At 35.4% G+C, this 22,589-nt stretch overlaps 1 protein-coding gene across 2 annotated transcripts in view; it reads right to left on the bottom strand.

The window, feature by feature from the left end:
- The window catches only part of EDIL3 (EGF like repeats and discoidin domains 3), a 393,012-nt gene that overhangs the window by 129,487 nt on the left and 240,936 nt on the right, over positions 1-22,589 (bottom strand). For both annotated transcript variants that reach the window (XM_025437114.3, XM_025437115.3), the window contains one exon: positions 1,072-1,253. In XM_025437114.3, coding sequence (XP_025292899.1) covers positions 1,072-1,253 — 182 coding nt within the window. The remainder of the gene's footprint in view (positions 1-1,071; positions 1,254-22,589) is intronic.

The raw sequence follows: 22,589 nt of genomic DNA, 5'->3' as shown, positions 1-22,589 counted from the left end.
ACTCAAAATATACAGTAAACAAAATAGCTCAACTACTTAAATCAGAATTCTGTAATAGCTCCCTGGAATAAGCCCCAAAACTTTGAGTATGGATGAATCTTTATACATACATAATGCACACACTTATTTAAACATGTATACAAGTCATGATTTTCTATATGGTGTTCCCCAGATTCTCACCTAGCATCTTTGATCACGCTGTTCCATAGACTTTTAGTCTCTATTAAAAGCCATTTTCTAAGGCCTACCTAAAAAGCTATTCTCCCATAAGGCTTTTTCATGATAATTAATTATGTTTTCCACTAAACCCATCGTAAACTGGGTTTTCCTTCTCTTTACCACACATCAGTGACTTGTTAGATGTTATTAACGTGCTCTTCCTAACAGGGGTATCATCTTTCACAGAAATCATGGTTTAATCGCCTTTTCTGTCCTCCTAATATGTAGTTTACTATCTCACTTCAGCTAAGTGGAAGTGTTGAACTGGATAAAATAGAAGTTTCTAGTATTACTGCTATCCATCCGTTTTAGGGAAATCACTATCTTAGTATATCATGTTTTTTTTTTCTCTTTGAAAAAAAAAAGCTGGCTAATGATAATAAACAAAACAGTATGAATTGAAACAATTATTGAAAGAAGGTGCTGAGGACATTTGAGGTATTCTCATAACCTACTGTATAATTTACATTCTTTGCGTGCATATGAAACCAATCCAGTGACAGAGAAAGAAAAGATGTAATTTTTATTTTCCTCAAGTGTCAAAAGTTGCTGCTAAATGTTAACACTAATGAACATATGGCATATGTAAAAACCTCCTTCTTTGATGTGTACCTTAAAAGAGTAATATTTACAGTCCAAGAATTTCAACATTTTTAACCCTCTTAACATACTTTTTCAGTCAATGTACATATATCCCACGGTTTCAGATTTTATACCCAATTTGGACTCAACAAAATCATTCTGTCCTTCGTGACCATGAAGAAAAGTCACCCTTTGGATTCTGACTTGTATTCTTTCTGAAATGATTCTGGTCATTCCTTGGTAGTCCCCTTGTCCCATCCCATGTGTTACCTGAATCCATGGCCATCTGTCATTTTCTGCAGCTGTCCATGCATTTATAAGCCCCTTCTTATTGAGACGTGCATAGTAGGGATACCATTTCTGGAGTCCAAAAAGAGCTCGGTGGGTAGAGGAAGCCGTGATTTGCTGATTTGATATTATTCCACCTTCAATTCCCAATGGGCCCGAGCATTCTGGGAACAAATGAGGGAAAAATGTGAATGTATCAGAAATAATTCACTCCTGAAATGCGGCTTTTAGATTTGATAGGAGATATCTTAAAAATAAACTTAATTTGTATCATCATCATGCCTTTTGAGCTCCACTTTCTTTGCAGATCTGTCATTGATCTCTACATGAAGAAAATAATTCTTTCTTCTGCGTTGAGGGTGGCACCTAATGGATACTGTCCTTCTGCATTATAATTGTGCATTATGCACTGTCATCCCTTGGCTGTTGATCATATCAACAAAAGTGTAATGCCCTTAGAGGGACTATCTCATATTTTATATTTTCAGAAATTAGCATACCTTTTAAATTTTAAGCCCTCAATAAATATCCTTGATCTATGATTTCTTGACTAGTCTATATCTGAGTTTTGTGTCAAAATCATTTTCATACTGACTTAGCATTTCTCATTACTATAAATTTTTTTAACTTAAATTTTTATAAACCTCATCAGGTATACTTCCAACAAAAAAGGCAATGTGTAAATCTGTCAACATTTGATAATAATAACTTGTAATGCTATAAGTAATAGAAAACATGTAGACAAATTATTTTAATAAAGTAAGGAGGTAAACTCTGACATTATACATAACTTATGTACACTGATAAGTAAATCAAGATAATAAAATATTTATATTTTAATATTTTAAATTCAAAATTTTGAACTATACAGATAGGTATTTTGCGCTTACATTTTAATTCTTTTTTAAAATTTTTCTTGACATTTGCAACTTGGACACTTATGAAAAATTCCTTAATAAAATTGTAAAATTCTAACATCAAGGCATAATATAATTCAAATGTGTTCTCAGATATCAAGTGCATTTAGATTTTAAAATTAGAAACGGAGGCAAATGCATCTAAAAAGTACATATATTTTTATATATATCTGAATGTCTTATTTCATAAAAGTTCACCACAAACTACATTTTTTTAAATTCAGTTTTGAAAATTCAGAATAAGAAACATGATAAAATGAAAATTAATACCTAGTTTTCTTAATTTCAGTTATAAATTTAATACTCAACTTTTTGTCAAATTAAATTTGTATAATATGACAATCTTGTTATAAAATATGGTATAGTAATTTGTCAGAATACCTAAAAATATGAAAGGAGCACACTGCATTTATTAATTATCAGTATATATAAGTCAACTTGGTCAGTGATTGTCACCAAGCATATTTTGGATTTTTTTTTAAGATTTTATTTATTTATTAATAAGAGAAACATACAGAGAGAGAGGCAGAGACACAGGCAGAGGGAGAAGCAGGCTCCATGCAGGAAGCCTGATGCGGACCCGATCCCGGGACTCCAGGATCACACCCTGGGCCAAAGGCAGGTGCTAAACCGCTGAGCCACCCAGGGATCCCCATATTTTGGATTTTAATTAATACTGAAGCCCAATATTTGTCAGCATTAAATGTTTACACTTAGATTGAGGATGGAAATATGAAAGAAAGAATTTTGCAGTTGGATTAAAATATTTTAAAAAGTTACAAAGATGTTTCTCATTGGTAATCATTCTTTTATTAAGCACAAACATGTTTCTCTTTTCTATTTCATCCTCAGAGAATAAGTAGTTCTAATCACATTAACTACTAATATTTCTCCAAGGCTTTAAAATCTTAAAACACTTTTTATAAAATGGATGGAATTATGTGGATAAGTAATCATCTTAATCAGACTTTATTAGTAAAGATGGCATTAGTACAGCAAAAATTGCATCTTTGTAATTGATTACTGATAAATTCACCTTTAGGAAGATGCACTATATTACTCTGAAGTCATTTAATTAAGAAACCATTCATTTTAAGAATTGCAGTATTAGGATAGGTAATAATCTGATTTTTACCTTTCAGAAAAAATTAACCTTAAAAAACTCAGATGTTGAGCCTCTGGATTCTTGTTTTGCTTTCCATTTAAACTTCAAGATCTTTACAGACTTCATAAAAGCACTGAGACTTTCATGATGATACTTTGATTTTAGACAACCACAGAAGGCTGGCTTTTTAAGAATATTGCCATTAAAGGAGTCTCAAGCATCCTTGTCCTTGATTTGTGCAATGTTTGGATGGGAAAATGCAGCAGGCAGAGACTATTTATTGTAGGCCAGTCAGTAGAGCAGCAGAGCCAGAGAGCCAGATTTAATTTAATTTAATTTAGTTTAATGCATTAATTAAACTACATGATAGGCTTAGAAAGAACTCTATACCATTTAGGTGTGTACTTCTAAAGACCTTATGCTGAACTGGACATTCTCAAATCTGCAACCATTTTAAAAGAGAGAAATTAGACCTCAAGCCACACTATTCAGTTAATCTACTCCATTGGTATGCTTAACCTACCAATCTCCACTTATTAGGTAACATGTCAGCAAACATAGCGGCCATGGACTGTTGCCTTATCGGATAAGTCAAATGCTAATGAACAATTAAAAAATATGTTTGTGTGTATACACATATACCTATATCTTTTTTACTTTGCCATACAACTCCCAATCTTTGTTATGCCCTTACTTACACATTCATTCAAACAAAACATAATTCAAAAAATATAAAGTAACATGTTGTATTTTTATAGGGCTTCACAGCTTACAAAGTATTTTTATATGAGCTATCTTATTTCTGTGATGCCAAATATATTAGTATTTCTTTTCTCAGTATTCAATTCCACATTTTTTAAAAAATAAGGTTTTACAACATTCACTCACATACTCTATGTTGCCAATCAGTAAAGCCTACCAGGGGAAACATGATTATGTGTGGGGTTTTTGAATGAAGCATGCATCTGTGAAGTATCAGCTTACTTCCTTACTGTCTAGTAGGCCTCAGTTTTTCTTATTCTAAATATTGGGGTTGTATTTGCAATGACATGAATGGAGCTAGAGTGTATTATGCTAAGTGAGATATGTCAGTCAGAGAAAGACAAATATCATATGGTTTTACTCATATGTGGAGCTTAAGAAACAAAACAGATGAACACATTGGAAGTGAAAGAGAGAGAGAGAGAGAGATTGAGGTAAGCAAACCATAAGAGACTCTTAACAATAGAAAACAAACTAAGGGTTGATGGAAGTAGGTGGGTGGAGGGGTGGGTTAAAATGGGTGATGGGCATTCAGGAGGGCTCTTGTTATGGTGAGCACTGGCTGTTGTATGTAAGTGATGAATCACAGAATTCTACTCCTGAAACCAATAGTGCTGTGTATGTTAACTAACTAGAATTTACATTAAAATTTGAAAAAAAAAATAGTGATTATGATGACACCCTAATTCACCAGCTGAGGTAATATGAGGTAAAAATTGTTTTTCCTCTGTAACTATAAATTAAAAAAAAAAAAAAAAAGAATGAGCTTGGTTCTGTACAGTCACTTGCATGTTTCTTTTTAGAGCATCCTATTGAGGTGTTCCTGGACTTTGAGCTCCTCTGGAGTAGTCTCTGGGTCTTACACAGCGCTGCACCCTTAGGTGCTCATGGTGGTTTGCACACAGGAAGAGTTTAAATAATATATGAAACATGTTGGTATCGGGGGCTATTTTTTTCTGAACAGTAAACTAATACGCAATTCCAAAGCTTATACTTTATTTCACACTGAAAGCTGTCACCACAGCAGCTCTTCTTCACTAATCATTTGGATCACAATCAAATGGTTGTCATCATAATAAAAAGTTCAAAATCCAATTTCCTTTTGCCTGTGCTATCCACTTCCCCAACGTCCTATTAAATTCCACAGTTATAAAAACCAATGAAGGAGCTGCAATTCAGAATGCAAATGATTATACACCTAAGAGTAAGTGACCTTAAGCAGAGAACAATAAGATGCTTAAAAGAAAGATAATATGGAGATATATGCTGTCATCACTATTAACAAATAGGGTTCAGACATGGAATAATAACTGATGAACATCATATTAGATGAGCATTCTGGGGCATGTGGGTGACTCAGCGGTTGAGTCGCCTGCCTTTGGCTCAGGTCGTGACCCTGGGGTCCTGGATCAAGTCCTGTATGGACTCCCTGCAAGGAGCCTGCTTCTCCCTCTGCTTATGTCTCTAGCACTCTCTGTGTCTCTCACGAATAAATAAATAAAATCTTAAAAAAAAAAAGATGAGTATTCTGAAGATTGAAAAGAGCATCTACATGTACTTTCTCAAATCATCAAAATATGATTGAAGAAAAAAAGGGTAACTAACCATGCTTATTTCACCAATGTGGAAACTGGTGAGAAGGGAAGTTAAACTGGTGAAAGATGAGTGCAGGATTGAAGCCAATTCTCCATTTCACAAATAAAATAATATCAATTGATAGAGTGAAGAGCTCAGTAATTCTTCAAAAACTGACCTGGATTTTTTTCTTCTGCTGTAATTTTATATGGGGGTTGTGTACTCATACCAGGAGAGAGAATAAGAAATTAACATGAGGGAAACATGTAGAATGTCACTAGTGGCATTCAGGATATACTAGAGCTTTCCCAAAGGGGGACATATTAAAACAATGGGTGACAGTTGATGGCAGTGAGTCAGAGAAGTAAACACTGAGGTGTTGTGGTGGTCTGTGTCACATAAGGTGTTAAAAAAATGAACTTGCTATCATTACTGGCCTATATACTGCTTATCTAATAGGGATAGGCTAATTCAGCTCCAACGAATTGACCTCTCACTATGTGCCCATCCATCCATCAGTCTTCCACTTAATTTGGATTTGAAAAATGCATAGTTATTAAAGACTTACTATATACTAGGTACTTTCCTAGGCAGTGGCAATACAAGGATGAACAAGGCAGAAAAGGCCTCAAGGCCTCAGCCCTCAGAGAGTTCAGGTTCATTAGTGGGGAGAAAACCTGTAAACAAACACCTGAATAAACAAGAAATAGCATAGAGCTGTAAGTAACGAAAAGAAAAAAAGATGGATGAAACAAGTGAAAGTGTGTCAGGTGATCAGAGAGGGCCTTTTTGAGAGGTGACACTAAATCTAATCTCTGGAGGAGTGAGAAGCAGGAGCTGGGGTATTGTGCTAAGTTCACCGCACTGGTTTCCTCAAGGAGTTTTCAGGCCAGTGGGAGAGGCACACACCGAAAAAAAAAATTTTAATAATATGGCAGATGCTGTGAGGGTGGATGCACAGAAATCAGTGGGACAAAGGAAGAAGGAATCATAAACCAGCCTGAGGCTCAGGGAAGGATTTTCAGGAAAAGAGTTGGGGCTAGTGTAGTGAAGAAGGGAAGACATAGAGACAGGAAACAGCCTGCCATGGTTAGAGAAATAGAGGCAGTACCCCTAGACCAAGGCTGTTGGGGCAGGGATGGCCAAGGGATGAAGTGAAGAAATAGAGAGACCCTAGATTATTTTGCTGAAGAGCTTGCTGAGAGAACTTGCTGGGAGTTTCTGAAGGATTCCAACTATGGTCATATTTTCATTTAATATCCATCATTCCTGCTGTACCATAGAGGGTAGATTTAAAAGGGGAAAAATTACGGCCAAATAGCAAGCTACTACAATAGTGTAGGTGCAAAATGATGCAGGTCTGAAAGGGGGATGAAAAAGAGGAAAAGTTCAAAGAATATTTACAAGGTAAAGCTGTGCAGAGCTAGTAATAATTAAATGTAGGGTAGAGCGGGGAAATCCAGTATCTTCAAAGATGCCGGACATTATAGCTAGTGCACACTTTAGTTGGGACTGCCCATGTCTCGCAAATAACACTGTTAAATCAAATCCCTCCCTTAAAATTTTATCAAATGTTATTCTTGCTGCTGGACTGAACCTGGGAGGACCTGCTTTCGTCCCACCTACTGTTGCCATGCAGAACCCAGTGGGCTCCCCCCAGGTCAATCAGGCTGCAGGGGCAGGATTAAAAAGCGAAAACCTGCTTCTATGCTCAAGCCATACCCAGAGCTTCCCTGCCCCACAGCTCATTCACATGTATTGTGTATATACATCTGCTGTCCCACAAAACAGGGAGCCCTTTTGGAGGTAGGGATTCTATCCCTCATGGTATCTAGCAGTAAGCCTGGATCTTAGCAGACACTTAATAAATATCTGCAGAAGGAGCTAAGCTTTAAAATATAAACACGAAAGATAAACAGCAAAAATTACAGGCAATATTGTTAACATTTTATTTGTGCAATCCAATTTGAAATTAAAAATAACTTCACCTATTCTCTCAAGAGTACACAGAAAGAGAGGCCTCCTTTAGAAATTATTTTTATGCTGAGTGAAGAAGAACACTTCCTTACTAATGAAAAAAGCTGCACTGACAGTCAAGTGAGTTACTTCATTTTCAACTAATTGCCGCACAGCAACCAGGTATTTCTAAAACTGGTCCACCGTTATCCATAAATTGGGCCCAGTGGCAATTTGATTAGTGCCAATTATGGTAGCAGAATGCGGTAGTCTACATCTCCTGGTTGCTAGATCTATGGTCATGCATCTTTAGTATTGTGCTTACTTTTGTCAGGTTTAACAATAATCCTAAATTAACGAGTCCAATCAACATCGATTACCAGAGGCTTTTTGGCATCATTTACACAGTCAGTTAAAATAATCGCTTTGCCTGAATTGCCTGAGTGGCCTGCAAATGCCTTCTGACCTGAGCCCTGCTGTTCAGACTAACTGAGCAAGTGAGTAAATGTCACCAGGCAGGTTGAGCAAGAACAGCTGGGCCAGCTCGGGCCAGGCCTCCGGTGCCCTCCCCAGAGCAACTTCCCTGCCTTTGCCAAGTCGGTGTGAATAAAATAGTCTCAAAGTGAAGTCCTTCTCACTCTGCAAACTCATTCTCTGGAGTGTGGCAAAGAATGGCGTCTGCATTTTATTGATCTTGCAGCTGACAAGTAAGCAGTGTCTCAAGATGTCTCACATCTTGTTCCTGAGTGTGCTGATTAAGCCTTTCAAATAAGGGAGATGCACGGCTGAATCCGTAACAGGAATGCACTGCTTTCATTTGCACTATCTCAATATCCAGACATCTTCAGAATGAAAAGGATCTCAAATTAAAGCCATGTTAGAAACAAATCTCCTTTAAACATCTCCAGTCCTCTCTCAGAGCATCTCATCTTTTCACAGGAGTGTGAGTTGTCTGCTGTGCTTAGCATAGCACGATAATTGTGCTGAACACAAGCCCCAGCGAATAGATTACTGATGACCTCCAATTTTGCAGAAATTAATGCTGATTCAAGCATTAACCTCCTTCTGTGCCCCCTGGACCACAGCCTTTCCTTTATTCCTAGTGTTTCTTTTATTTTAGAGCTGTCTTGAGACCTTGTTGAGGGACAGGTCAAGGCCACTATTCCTCCCACTGTGGCCTGAGGGTTAAAAGGAGCTCTGAAGATTTTTTTTTTCCTGGTAGGACTTCTTACCTAATCCTCCCCCCCCCCCCCCCCCACACACACACACATTTGCTGTGATTTCTCTCAGGTGATCATTTTTTTCTGATGTTGAGGAGCGGTCTCAGAAGGCAAGAGAGGAAATGAAGACAGGCAGTAGAAGAATGATTGATGTCAGGGGTAGGGCTTGGATGCACTGGTTTGGCTGTAGGCAACAGGGGAGCTGGCAAAGGAGCTCCCTGGACACAGCATGAGAATGTGAATAAGCACAACACAGCCTTCCCTCCACTCAGCCATCTACAGATTCCCATGAGTACCCTCTCCTGACCCCAGGTGTCGGCCTCTGCTCATGCCACTGTGAGTAACCAGCTTAAAAGACCTTAGAGTAGAAATTCCATTTGGTGATGTTTGATTTGGTGATGTTTATTTCTCTCCACACCTAAACTCTGCTTCTATGTGTAAAGGTGTAAACTTCACATGTGACTACAGTAACCTTGATTACAAAAACTAGGAATTAAAAAATCATAAAAATAGTTTCCAAAAATTTTTACGGTTATTTGGATGGCACATAAAATGTTTGCGCACGTTAGAGAAAAGGTCATTTCTTTGCATCGCAATCGTAAAGATGATTCTGTGATATGTGACCACTGAAGAATTTTCCCCCTTCTATGGGAACTGCATTCCATTATTTTCCATGTTGGAAAGCACAGAGATTTCCAGGTAAAATGATAAGCAGTAACCATCTGTTCATATTTTTTCCTCTTAGATAATACACATCTTAAAGGTAGAAGCCATGCCTTTTGTTTTATTCATGTTTCCAAAGCACCTAGCACAGTGCCTAACAAATTGGCCGTTCTCAGTTGTCATGGGTTGAATTAAAGTAAAACAAATCATTGCCTTTTGGAATTACCTCTCTTCCTTTCTTGAAATTGAATTAATTTTCTGAATGTAGATATTATCACTCTAAAGATTCAACACATAAGGGGTGGGTGTTAAAATCAGTGAGGTTTTCTTGGTATGCTGGGATGCTTGAAAATATATAAGAACCAGCTTTTAAAAGTAGAGGAAATACCATGTTTGAAATAAAAAACTGGCATTCGTAAAGTTACAAATGCAATTATCAGTCATCTAGCTATTTCCTTGCAAAATGTGGTTATGCTTTTCTCCACGCTGTGTTATCTCAAGTCAATTATGATATATTATCTGCTTAAATTAATTGTTTTGAATTGAGGAAAAATTAAAACCATGAATAAGCTAAACTATAATAGGAATGTCAATTTTTGAGAATATTGATGCAGGATGATGGTGTTACTTAAATGGTAGGGCCTACAGATGTTAATACTCAAAGGCCAAAATTCTTATTGAGATAGTTCACAAAAGTCAACAAAATCTAAGAAGATTATCATCCTACTGCAGTAAACAATGCTGCTATAGCAAGTAGAAGAATGTGTTTTAAGTTTGCTTAAGACGCATTCTTTCAAATGAGAAAAACATATGGGCTTTTCAACTGCTGAATGCACTTTTGCAGCCAGGCAAGATTTCAGTAACTCGTTCTCAGGCTTTCACTTAAACTGCACAATTCATCTTCTACCAACTACAAAGATAACAACATGGTTTGATGAAACATTTGTCTGTAGAGTCAAAAGCCTGCAATTCAAAAACCTGCAGATGTATACCTATTCTTGCCTTCTGACAAAACATACACCTGCACAGGAAAGAGCTAAAAAGGGGTATAAATGCCAAGGTAAAATGCTAAAGGTAGGGTTCCGTTGCTTCAAGAAACTTGAGTTGAATACCAAATGTAAATATTCAAACACTGCTATGCAGAAGACATATCCTTATGCTTTTAAGTTATTTACCTCTTTTAAGATTTTCTTGGTGAATGTGTATCAGGATAAATGCCGCAAGGCACTGCCTCAGATGTTTTGTTACAAAGCAATATTCTTGGCATGTCAACCACTGATGTTTATTTGAGAGATAAATCATAGTCCCAAATCCAATTATCAGCTCTCTAGCCATTTTTTCCATGCAATGTGGTTATGCTTTTTTTTTCATGCTGGATGCCATCTGAAGTCACGTAGGAAGTCTCATTGTTGCATAGGTCAAAAGAAATCCAAGAGTTTAAATGGGAAGCCATTGCAGATGGCAAGATATGTCATAATGAGCCCCCCTAATGCTAGAACACTTTGGAAAGTAGTTGGAACAGAGGATAGAGAGCAAAGCAGAACCAAGAAAGTGTGTAGTCGGTGATTTGTTTATTTGAATTCTAAGATTTGTGCATTATGCATTCACTTCTAAAACTACAAAGGAATGCTTGTCATATAGAAAATAAATATATAATACCCAAAGAGTCAGAGAGGTATTGGAGCTGGGAAAGGAAACTAAAAATTACAGTAGAAAGCAAAGACAGAAGATGAATTCTTGATATACACATTTACTAATTAACTGTTCCTAGAGAATAAAGTATCACAAAGGCTTTGGTGTAGTGTTTGCAATTGCTCAGAAGTTCTGAAAGGGAAAATTCAACATAGAATTTTATACAGAGCAAATGTAAAGCTATTAAAACAAAGGATGCTTTATGACTTTTATAGTAAGAACATTCTAGGATAATTTAATAGAGCAACAATTTTATGACAAACCTGTAAAAACTAAGTCAGCTTTTCACATATTATCTCTTATTCAATAGAGATTTATACTAGATCTGTTTTATAATGTAATGAATATGGGTCAGCCTATTAAAATAGCAAATTTAATATTTGCTTCTTTTAAAATTTATTATATGTAATAATAAAGTTGGCCCTGATGTTATGCAGTGTTCAGGTTAAATGCTCATTTTTGCTAGTGATATTTGTAGAAAAAAACAACTTCTAAACTTTGTATCAGAGCTACCTCATAATGCATACATATATTTCAAAGAAGCAGAGGCATTTAAAAATCTTAAGTCTGAATTTAAATCTTCAGCTGCTGAAATGAGTACAGAATATTAGCTGTGTTGAACAAAATATCCATAATGAGATAAATTGCTATTTTCTGATGTGTTCCTACAGAATACATTATTGTTATGTAGTTCAGACTAGTGATTAAATATATAAATATGTTCCCTATAAACTACGTTAAAATAAATGACAAACCTAAGGTTTTAAACTACAAATAACCCTATGACTGCCCATTAGGAAGTTGTACTTTTGAAAAATTCATCAAAACTACACTTTCATGCTTCTCCGTAAGCTTTTAATTAAAAGAGAATTTATTGTTTCTCTAAGTTTGAAATTATGTAGAAGACTAGGTTCTCCAAAAGCTTCCATCTTATCATATCGCATAGCTCACCACCCTAGTATATATAAAATTAACTAGGAATCATATAAGGGCCATCAAATTGCACATATAAAATACTGCCAAGTCATTACTATCATTTCTAAAAAGCCTGTACAAATAAGAAAAATACTAACCTGCTTTTCTGAGAAATCCTTCACTTTCATTATATACTTCAAAGTTAGGAAAAACAGTTATTTTGTAACTTAATAGTCTTTGGGATACAGCAGGATATAATTACTATTTTTAATATGTAAGAATGATAAATTGTATTAAAATAGCGATATATATAGTTCACCTCTCATTAGCAAGAAAATATTTCATTAGTTGAATGGTATTCTTTAATTACCCAAATTCTCTTTAGCTACAGAAAAGAGAAATGACTATGTGAATCACAAATTGCTCAGGTAGGGGGTTATCACAATATATTCATACTTTCAAAAGTTATCCGCTCAGGTAAAACTACAAAGATTAAGAAGGAAATAGAAACACCTGCTTTATATTAATAGATTTAAATCTTATGAAAATAAATTTCATAAGATCATACAATTTACTAATTTATCTGGGATATAATTGAGGTAACAATTCAGTGTAATATGCTGGTGACTTGTGATGTATGGAGAATGACTTAGCAGTTCATCAAGACTGTTGTTTGTAGCAATTTTGGTTATGGGTATGAAGGAAAATGCAGTTCCAAATATCTCTCTCTATATTTTTTAGGATTTTATTTATTTATTCATGAGAGGCACTGAGAGGCAGAGACATAGGCAGAGGGAGAAGCAGGCTCCCCATGGGGAGCCTGATGCAGGACTCAATCCCAGGACCCTGGGATCATGACCTGACCCAAAGGCAGAAGCTCAACCACTGAGCCACCCAGGTGCCCCCAGATACCTATATTTTAACAAATGCGGATGATATTGATATACAGCAAAATATGAAAATTGTGAGTTAATTGTATTACAAGGACAAAAACACCTTAGGTTTGTTCCATAAATTGGAAACAATATAGGGTAAGCACATAGTCAACTACACGGCAGTCAATACGCCCTTAGAGAATGGTAGCTCCTGAGTTGTTGTCGTTATTTTATTGTTATAAAGCAAGAGTCACGAGTCATGGATGGGGGGAAATTGACTTCCCCTGTGACTACCAGGAGACCCAAGGTTTCGACATATGTTACTGGTACAGCCAGGTTTTATATGCATATACTTCTTATTCAAGAAAGAATAGAAAAGTAGAACATCTACTCCCATTTCCCATGCAAAATGTTCCTTAATAAAAATTAAAATACATACATGAGCACAATTATTAATCATGAGCAGTTACTGAAAATGATTCAAAATGCCATGTCACTTGGCGTCTCCTTAATATCATATTCATCATCAGATATTTCTGTCATCGAAGCATTCAAATTGTCAGATAAATCTCCGCCTGGGGGAAATATAAACTATAGCTTCTTTAATGAATGAAAACTAAGTGATTCCCCACAGTATATTGCCAGACTCACTGGAAATAAAAATAACTAATTAAATAATCTCTTTTTTAAAATAGGTCTGTGTCTGGCAGGCACTTTTCTTCATTGTGGCACAAAATGGGGATCTCCTATGGAAAAATCTCATATTAACACTTTGATAAACCAGATTACAACTCTGAAAAGCGCCTCAATAATCAAGTTTCTTGCCCAATTTAATATCCGAGTAATCCTATCTTTAGGTTAAATGGAGATGGAGTTTTAGCTGGTGGCAATTTTGTTTCGGTAATCAAAGAAATCTCATTTCCTCAACTCCATAACTGAGAGTAAAGTAACAAACCATTTCCCCCCAAATTGAATAATACCCAGTTCCCATATCTTCAGCATAACCTTTTCTGTTTCATCATGACTTATTTTTCCAATCAACGTGAAAAGGAAGTTAATATTCATTGTTTTGGATTTTCAAGGACATAAAGGGGATGTATTAGGGAAAAAAAATCATGAAATGCCCTTAGCGCCTAGCTAACTCTTTTCATGATCTGATTTTGGGATATAAGAAAACCAGGTATGAATACTGGTTTCTTATTAAGTGTCATATAAAAAAGTAAAATGAAGAGACAGTTTCAGAAAAAATAAAGAAATGTATGATAAACTCAGGAAATACACATCTTTGCACAAGGGTTGTCAAAGGCACATGATAAAAAAAAAAACAAAAACTTCAGATAATGTCATAAAACATTTTGGCTTATTTGTTCCGTATGAAGAAGGGCAGCTTACATTTAGGCACAGAAGTCAGCAGGTTTGCAAATATACACTCAAATTCTCTGAAGAACTGAGTTATTTCTTTTTCTTTTGCAGTTTTCCTTTTCCTCAAATCATCACCCTCAGTAGTGTCTAATGCTTGGCTCACCACTGGTTGAAAAGGGTATAGAAGGAAGCTTGATAAAACACTACTTCTTTAACTCATCTTTATTATAATGGTTGTTAATAACAGCTGAACTCGGTTTCTGTTTTTTTTTTCTCTCTCCTCGATCACAGATCACACAGATGTCACTGCATAGAATCATCTAAGAAATGCTACATTTTTCTTTCTCATTACTATTACTGATTCATGCCTAGAAATTCCACTTTCAGGGACAAGCATTAATAAGAATTCTTGACTCTTCTAATGTTTTTTTTTTTTTTTTTTTTTCTTGGAGATAGCCAAATAACCTCTTGACTGGAAGAGGGAGGTTTTTTTTCTCTACTGAAAATAGATCAGTAGAATTAGAAAACAAAGATAATTTGACCACATGAAACTAGGGGATAATTTACTTACACATAGCCCTTTGTCATAAAGAAATGTCATGATCGTGATCCTTTAGAAGCTTGATTTCACTCTCTGAAAGTGGTGAAGGGCTAAATATAATAAGCACTAAGTTGAAAAATATGAAAAATGTATCAGAAGAAGAATAATGGTAATAATAATCAACTGTATTCCTCAGAGGTCTGAATTTTAGCAGAGAGACAGCTAGTGAGTCCTCACTCAGGATGTACCGAGTGACAGAGAAAGCGGAGATGGGACTGCTTTCTCATGAGTACATCAAGCTGTCTTAATAACTTAGAATGACATTGTGCTGGAGTCTAGAGTACGCTTAGATTAGAAGGATGGCATTACCCCAGTCATTACACCCTGCACGCTGAGAGGCCCTTGAGGGTCTGGATCTAACCCTCCAACTTCCTTGCTTCATTATCATCTGTCTTAAGATTGCAGAGTGAGAACTGCAAACACTAGCAGGTGTTTCAGAAGTTTCTGTCTGCTTTATATTTTGTGATAAACTTTATTTGTGATTAGTGGTAAGTTTTATTTATTGATTTTTATATATATATATATATATATATTTTTATTGGTGTTCAATTTACTAACATACAGAATAACCCCCAGTGCCCGTCACCCATTCACTCCCACCCCCCGCCCTCCTCCCCTTCTACCATCCCTAGTTCGTTTCCCAGAGTTAGCAGTCTTTACGTTCTGTCTCCCTTTCTGATATTTCCCACACATTTCTTCCCCCTTCCCTTATATTCCCTTACACTATTATTTATATTCCCCAAAGGAATGAGAACATATAATGTTTGTCCTTCTCCGACTGGCTTACTTCACTCAGCATAATACCCTCCAGTTCCATCCACGTTGAAGCAAATGGTGGGTATTTGTCATTTCTAATAGCTGAGTAATATTCCATTGTATACATAAACCACATCTTCTTTATCCATTCATCTTTCGTTGGACACCGAGGCTCCTTCCACAGTTTGGCTATCGTGGCCATTGCTGCTATAAACATCGGGGTGCAGGTGTCCCAGCGTTTCACTGCATCTGTATCTTTGGGGTAAATCCCCAGCAGTGCAATTGCTGGGTCGTAGGGCAGGTCTATTTTTAACTGTTTGAGGAACCTCCACACAGTTTTCCAGAGTGGCTGCACCAGTTCACATTCCCACCAACAGTGTAAGAGGGTTCCCTTTTCTCCACATCCTCTCCAACATTTGTTGTTTCCTGCCTTGTTAATTTTCCCCATTCTCACTGGTGTGAGGTGGTATCTCATTGTGGTTTTGATTTGTATTTCCCTGATGGCAAGTGATGCAGAGCATTTTCTCATGTGCATGTTGGCCATGTCTATGTCTTCCTCTGTGAGATTTCTGTTCATGTCTTTTGCCCATTTCATGATTGGATTGTTTGTTTCTTTGAGTTTAATAAGTTCTTTATAGATCTTGGAAACTAGCCCTTTATCTGATATGTCATTTGCAAATATCTTCTCCCATTCTGTAGGTTGTCTTTGAGTTTTGTTGACTGTATCCTTTGCTGTGCAAAAACTTCTTATCTTGATGAAGTCCCAATAGTTCATTTTTGCTTTTGTTTCTTTTGCCTTCGTGGATGTATCTTGCAAGAAGTTACTATGGCCAAGTTCAAAAAGGGTGTTGCCTGTGTTCTTCTCTAGGATTTTGATGGAATCTTGTCTCACATTTAGATCTTTCATCCATTTTGAGTTTATCTTTGTGTATGGTGAAAGAGAGTGGTCTAGTTTCATTCTTCTGCATGTGGATGTCCAATTTTCCCAGCACCATTTATTGAAGAGACTGTCTTTCTTCCAATGGATAGTCTTTCCTCCTTTATCGAATATTAGTTGCCCATAAAGCATACTAAATGCTATAGCTTTCCCCTATCATCCCAAATCCCTACAGTCCCCTAAAAATACAAAATTAAAGAAAAAAATCTAGAACCTTCCTGGAAGATTTTAAAAGGTGCCTCTTTGGATCAGAAGCTATAATGAATAAGTGAAAGATGAAAAACAAAGTCAAGTGAAGAAGAGGAATATGGTCAAAATGCATAGGGAAAAGTTTTTTAAAAAGAGTTCTTCATACCCTGTGTAGGTGCGGTAGTCAGAAAGGCATCAACAGTAATGGATAGCCCCTAGCCCCACAGGGCAGGCAGTGACCTTCAGGAGGAAGCAGTGTCCAGGCTGTATGGACCAGTGTGCTCTAGATATGGAACTGCCATTCCAGGTGCTACTGAGTACTCAGAAGAGGATGTTAACCCTTAAATGCATTTATTAAGAAAGCAAGATTTAAGATAAACTTTCAACCTAGTAGCAAAGAAAAAAAAAGAAAGAGAAAAACCAAATAGAATAGTTTGAAAAGTTTAAAAAGACCAATGAAATGACGTAAACTCTGGCAAAATTTGCTAATATTTAGTTTGAATTTCTGTTTCCAAGTACATAAATGAGCTTGGCCTCACTTTGCATTTTCAGTCCTGTGATTGCATTTAGTGCTAAGATTATAGGATGAACTGGGTAGTTTTCCCTCTTTTCTAATTTTGTTTTTATATATTTGGTATAATACAAAGATTATCTATTTCTTGATGGCTTGCTAAAAACTTGCAAAACTACGTATGTATAGAGCCTCTTGTGCCATGCGTGGTCAAAGACTATTCTGAATAGAAGTTTAATTTTCTTAATTGTTAAATTTTGTATTTCTATTTGGGTCAATTTCATGAAGTGCATTTTAAGTAAACTTGTCCATTTCACCTAATTTCTCAAAATCATTAGTATAAAGTTATTGATATATTAGCTCATGATTTATTAATTCCCTATCAAATCTGTATTATGTATCATTTCTAATATCATTGTGACTTCTTTTTCTTCTTGATAAGTCCTACTGGAAAGTTTGTCTTACTTATTAGTATTTTCAAAATCTAATTTTTTTATTTATTTTTTTTCTTTACACTTATTATTTCCTAGTTTTACAATCTTTAGGTGTAATGTTTTCTTTTGTAACTGAGTTGAACACTTACCTAATTTGTTTCCAATAATTTGTTTTTTAAATAAATTTCTCTTTACCTTAAAAAAAAAAAAAAGAAGTTTCTGTCTGGACACTGCTTCAAAACAACACAAACTGATATTTTAAAATCCAACTGTAAATAAGTGTTTAAATGTTATTCATTATAATAGTTATTAAATACTGTGGCTAATTTCATTGCTTAAGCAATTCTCATAACTGCCTTTTCTTTTCTAATTCAGAGTACTGCCAAAGCTCAGGATCTCGTTGCCCGTAGGCTGCCTTCTACTTGACTGAGTTCCCCTCACTGATCCTACACATAGAATTCTAAATAAACTTTCTAAAAATCTGACCATTTCACTCTTCTGATTATATTCTCTTTCAATGGATCTACTTTGCTCAAAAAATAAAAGTCTTCCTCCTGGCTGCTTGAGATGTATCTTAGACTTGAATTTTACTTAGATGGCAGCATGTGAAAGATTTTTGCAGCTCACGTCCCTGTCATTTTCTTCCCTGTTCTATCCTTCCCTCAAGCTGAATTAATGGTGCCAATTCAAGGTTCCAAAAAGAAACGGTAAGCACACTATCACAGATAGAACTATACATATATTTATATTTTTCATGCATTTATGGATTGATTGATCTTTCTTCCATATTATATTGGAAATTCTTCCAAGACAAGGGTTATTGGGTCCAGTCTGCTGGACTGTGTATCTCCTGCACCTTCTGTAGGTGGTAACAAGTGCTTAAAAACATGTTTGATTACTTCATCTGAGGCTCATGATTACTGAACATCTCTCTCTAGAGTGAGTCTCTATCCAGCAATGCAAGCACTTGTTGCATTTTACTATAACTTGAAGCTCACTTTACCTGTTTTTCCACCTCCAATATTATTCTCTCTAACAACTAAAAGGAGTAATATTTAAACACTGCAATTCCCTCTAGAATAACAGTCCATTCTTTTCTGTTCCCCTTCCAAAAGCATAGATCTTTCTTTTCTCTCACAGACTTTACTGAAGAATAAAAATGAACCCTAAAAAAATGAACCTTGCACCTATGTATTGCAAAGAAAAATATGTCAGGCATTGCAGCCTCAAAATAACCCAATGAATAATAATTTTTCTCTCAATTTTAATTGAGGTACTGAGGCTCTGAGAGGTGAAGTAACTCCCCTAAAGTCAAGGAGCCAGGATTTGGCCTCAGATACATCTATTACCAAAGGGTCACAATAAACACTGTGATACAGGGTGCTGGGCCATTCTGTTTGCTACATATGGCTTAAGCAGTGTGGAACAGTGATGAAAAATGATGAGTGGGGCACTTGGCCATCATGTTTCTAACAATATACAGTAGTGATCTAACTCACTCTGTGTTCTTCATCATTGTTTCTGTCATGACTCGTCGACTGAAGGTTCATTCAACGTTCAACAATATATGTTGAGCTTCTTTGTGGAAGGCCGAGGCATTGTATTTCATGCATTAGTCTTTTAAAGTTTGAAGTGATTATACAGCTAAGAGTAGCTTAGTAGAAACTAATTTAAAGTTACCATCATTCTAAAACTTTATTCACAGAAACGGATTATGGCAAACTGCCTACCTCAGGGACTTCTACAGCTTTATTTTTCCTCTCTCTCTCTCTCGCTATTTATTTTCTTGCTGCAATATAAGAATGGCTTTTATATTTTCACTTATAAGCAAGCCAATTATAGCATAGGGCATTCTTCTCCACTTAACAAATGCCTCAGGATAAACTGTGGAAGCAATTGTTTTCAATGTTGACATCTTCAAACATGAAATTAGCATCTGGGTAAGTATCCTAGTCTAACTTAGGATACAAAGATAAATGTTTATATATAATTTCCAAAATCTTTATCATTATCAAGAACATTGTGTCCTAACTCAGTATTATTTTTGAAGTTGATACTAACTTTTGTTCCCAAAAGCTTTGTATTTTAGGTACATGATAATCCTTAGGACAAATACGCAAACACTGATTAAAAATTCATATGCTCATAAACTTGAACTTCCCCAGTACTTCCTCCTTTCTGTCATATTCCCTTTAATGTAGACCCATGATTCATCATCTGTGCTAACAAATTAAAAAGTAAACATGAGGAAGATATATTAATCAATTATATTTACTCCACACACCTTGCAATCACTTTAAAATTCAGTTTTAACTCCCGTTTCTAGTAAGCGTGACTAATTAATAACATTAGTTACTAACTGAAACATGATTTTTTTCAGGTTTTAACTTTTATCAATACCCTCTGATTAAGATGGAATGCTGAAAAAAAATTCATTTCAACCAGTAATAAAAGCAGCCTTGTAGACAATTTCCTTGGCTAGCCAGTTCCTAGAATTTCAAGAACTGTATATATGATTATATTCTTGGGAACAGAGGAGCTGTGACTAGAATGCAAAATAGTAATTCCATTTTACTTACAGGCTATTAAAAAGTGTAAGACCAATCCCAGAAGTTTTCTTTTTTTTTTTTTCCTAGAAGTTTTCTGATATTTTTTGTTTTTAAAACTCAGTTTAAATCTGTATTAAATGTATCTAGTGGTCTGGTCATTATATTTAAATAAGTGATAATTTGCTTCCTATTTTTTTGTTAATCAAAACAGTGAAGGCATCTATGTGTCTCTCCCTCAAATTCTTTTTTTTCCTCCCTCAAATTCTTATTAAAAATTCAAAGAAGGAAAAAAAACTCAAAGAAGGGGTGCATGACTGGCTCAGTGGGAGGAGCATGTGACTCTTGATCTCAGAGTCCTGAGTTTGAGCCCCGTGTTGGGTGTAGAGATTACTTAAAAAAAAAAAATAAAATAAAACAAACAGACAAAAAAACTCAAAGAAATCTTAGCCACTCAACTTCTCAGGTTTGTCAAATGCCAGATTTATCCATACAGGTATTTCGGGAACAAGGAAAGGAAATACATTGAGGAAATAGCATCTATTCTTAAAATTCTTGAGATCTAAAAAGGGATTTGACTAACTAGGCACATGGAAGACACAGGTCAGAAAGAGTACAGTAACAATATATAAATATTATATGTGTAACTTTTGGGAGTATGCCACCTGTGGGATTTAAATGGACTTGATTTCAGAAGGAAAATAAATTAAAACATTTTTTTTTATTATCCAAGTGTTCTTTTATCTATTTATCTATATTACTTTTATAATCAGATAAAATGTGTAAGAAACATCGAAGGTCATTCAAACAAGTGAAATGGCAAGTTTTCTAAGTGGACGGTATCACTTATTGCTAAGCACATAGAGATACTCACTAGGAACAACTTGAAAAATAATTGTGCCTAGAAAAAGGTAATTGAACAAGTATTTTCTAACTAAGGTAGATTGTGTGTGTGTGTGTGTGTGTGTGTGTGTGAGAGAGAGAGAGAGAGAGAGAGAGAAACACTGTATAATGATCTTACTGATTTGAAGTTTTTCTAAACACATCTCCACATTTGGGTAGGGTAATCTGTGGGCAGATACATTGGCTTCTACACATTTGGCCTTACATAAATAATGGTAAAGTTCTATTCGCTATGGGAAATGCAATTGGGACAATCTGAATTCATGCATCACTTGCTTTAGTATTAATCCATATTTTTACTTTCTGGATTTAAAAATCATTACTCAGTTTGCTTAGCTTCGATTATAAATGCCTGCTAATAGTTAATTTTTTGAACCAGTCACGTTACCTAAATTTCTATTTTGTTGTTAATTGAATAGACTTCAGTGAGACAAAAATTCCATTATTGTTTACCCCGTGTACCATTATTTTATCTATCACTAACATACCAATCATTTTAAGATGTATCCCAATTTCAGAGATGTTAATATGTTTAAATAAAAGGGCACATACTTTAGAATTGAGGAAATGAGGGAATGTACAGGATTTCTGTTTTTCTCTTAAAGGTTATCTTTTCAGCTTCTTTTTTTTAAACCACACCTTACTCCTGTATTCCTGATATTACCAAGTGAACTTCAATTAGGTAGTCCTATACAGTTGGTGCAGTTAAGCCAGTACTACAAAGTCACTTCTTCCAGGTCATATCCGATACAAAAATCTAAGGGCTTATTATAAGACTGGGAAAATGAATTTTTTCCCTATTACTGGCTTATCCATTAAATTGAGCAGAATTTTATATATTGAAATATTTTCATGCTAGCAATGCCATTACCCCAGTACAGGAAAAAAAATGTTTTACTTTTTACGATGGGAATAAACACCAAAAGAATGCAGTTAATAGCTCTGTGGGGACTTTTGTAGTACTTTGCATAATGAATGAACTCACCTAAACTCCTAAGATAAAATCCACCTGACTACTCAAAAGGTTAAATGTGTATAAAAAGCTGGTATTTTGCTATGCAAGGAAGAAGAGTTAAGATATACTAAATGAATTGCTTTTCTTCTCAGGCACAATTATAACCTGATTACTTTTTTTGTGTGCTATAAGTAACCTTTTCATGTACAATCCATTGCTCTGCTTATTATTCATTAAAAAAGCTACCTCAAGTAAAAATATTGTCATAATTGAGGAATACTAAATAAGTTGAAATTCATCACTCATACAAAAAAGAAAACAGAGTAAAAACAGGGAAAAACAAAAATTCTATGAGAGATCTAGGAATAAAGAGAGAATGAGAAAACAAGATAGAAGCCCAAGGAATATACAAGCCTTCTTTACAGTTTTGGTTCACATGTAATCTTGAATACAGCTCTTTTAATAAGGTAAATTGAGTGAGTTTGGTTTTTTTCTATAATCAAAAAGCCAGAGAAAGCACATCAGAGCAGTTTTCAAATATTTCAATATCAGTGACTGTGTTATATATTTTGATAGTTTTCGCAGCATCTAGCATAATGCTATTGCCACAGTCATACTGCAAAAAA

This window comes from Canis lupus, chromosome 3 (genome assembly GCF_003254725.2).
Source record: "Canis lupus dingo isolate Sandy chromosome 3, ASM325472v2, whole genome shotgun sequence".
Lineage (NCBI taxonomy): Eukaryota > Metazoa > Chordata > Mammalia > Carnivora > Canidae > Canis > Canis lupus.
The sequence above is the reverse complement of the archived record's forward strand: the minus strand, read 5'-3'. Positions and strand labels throughout refer to the sequence as shown.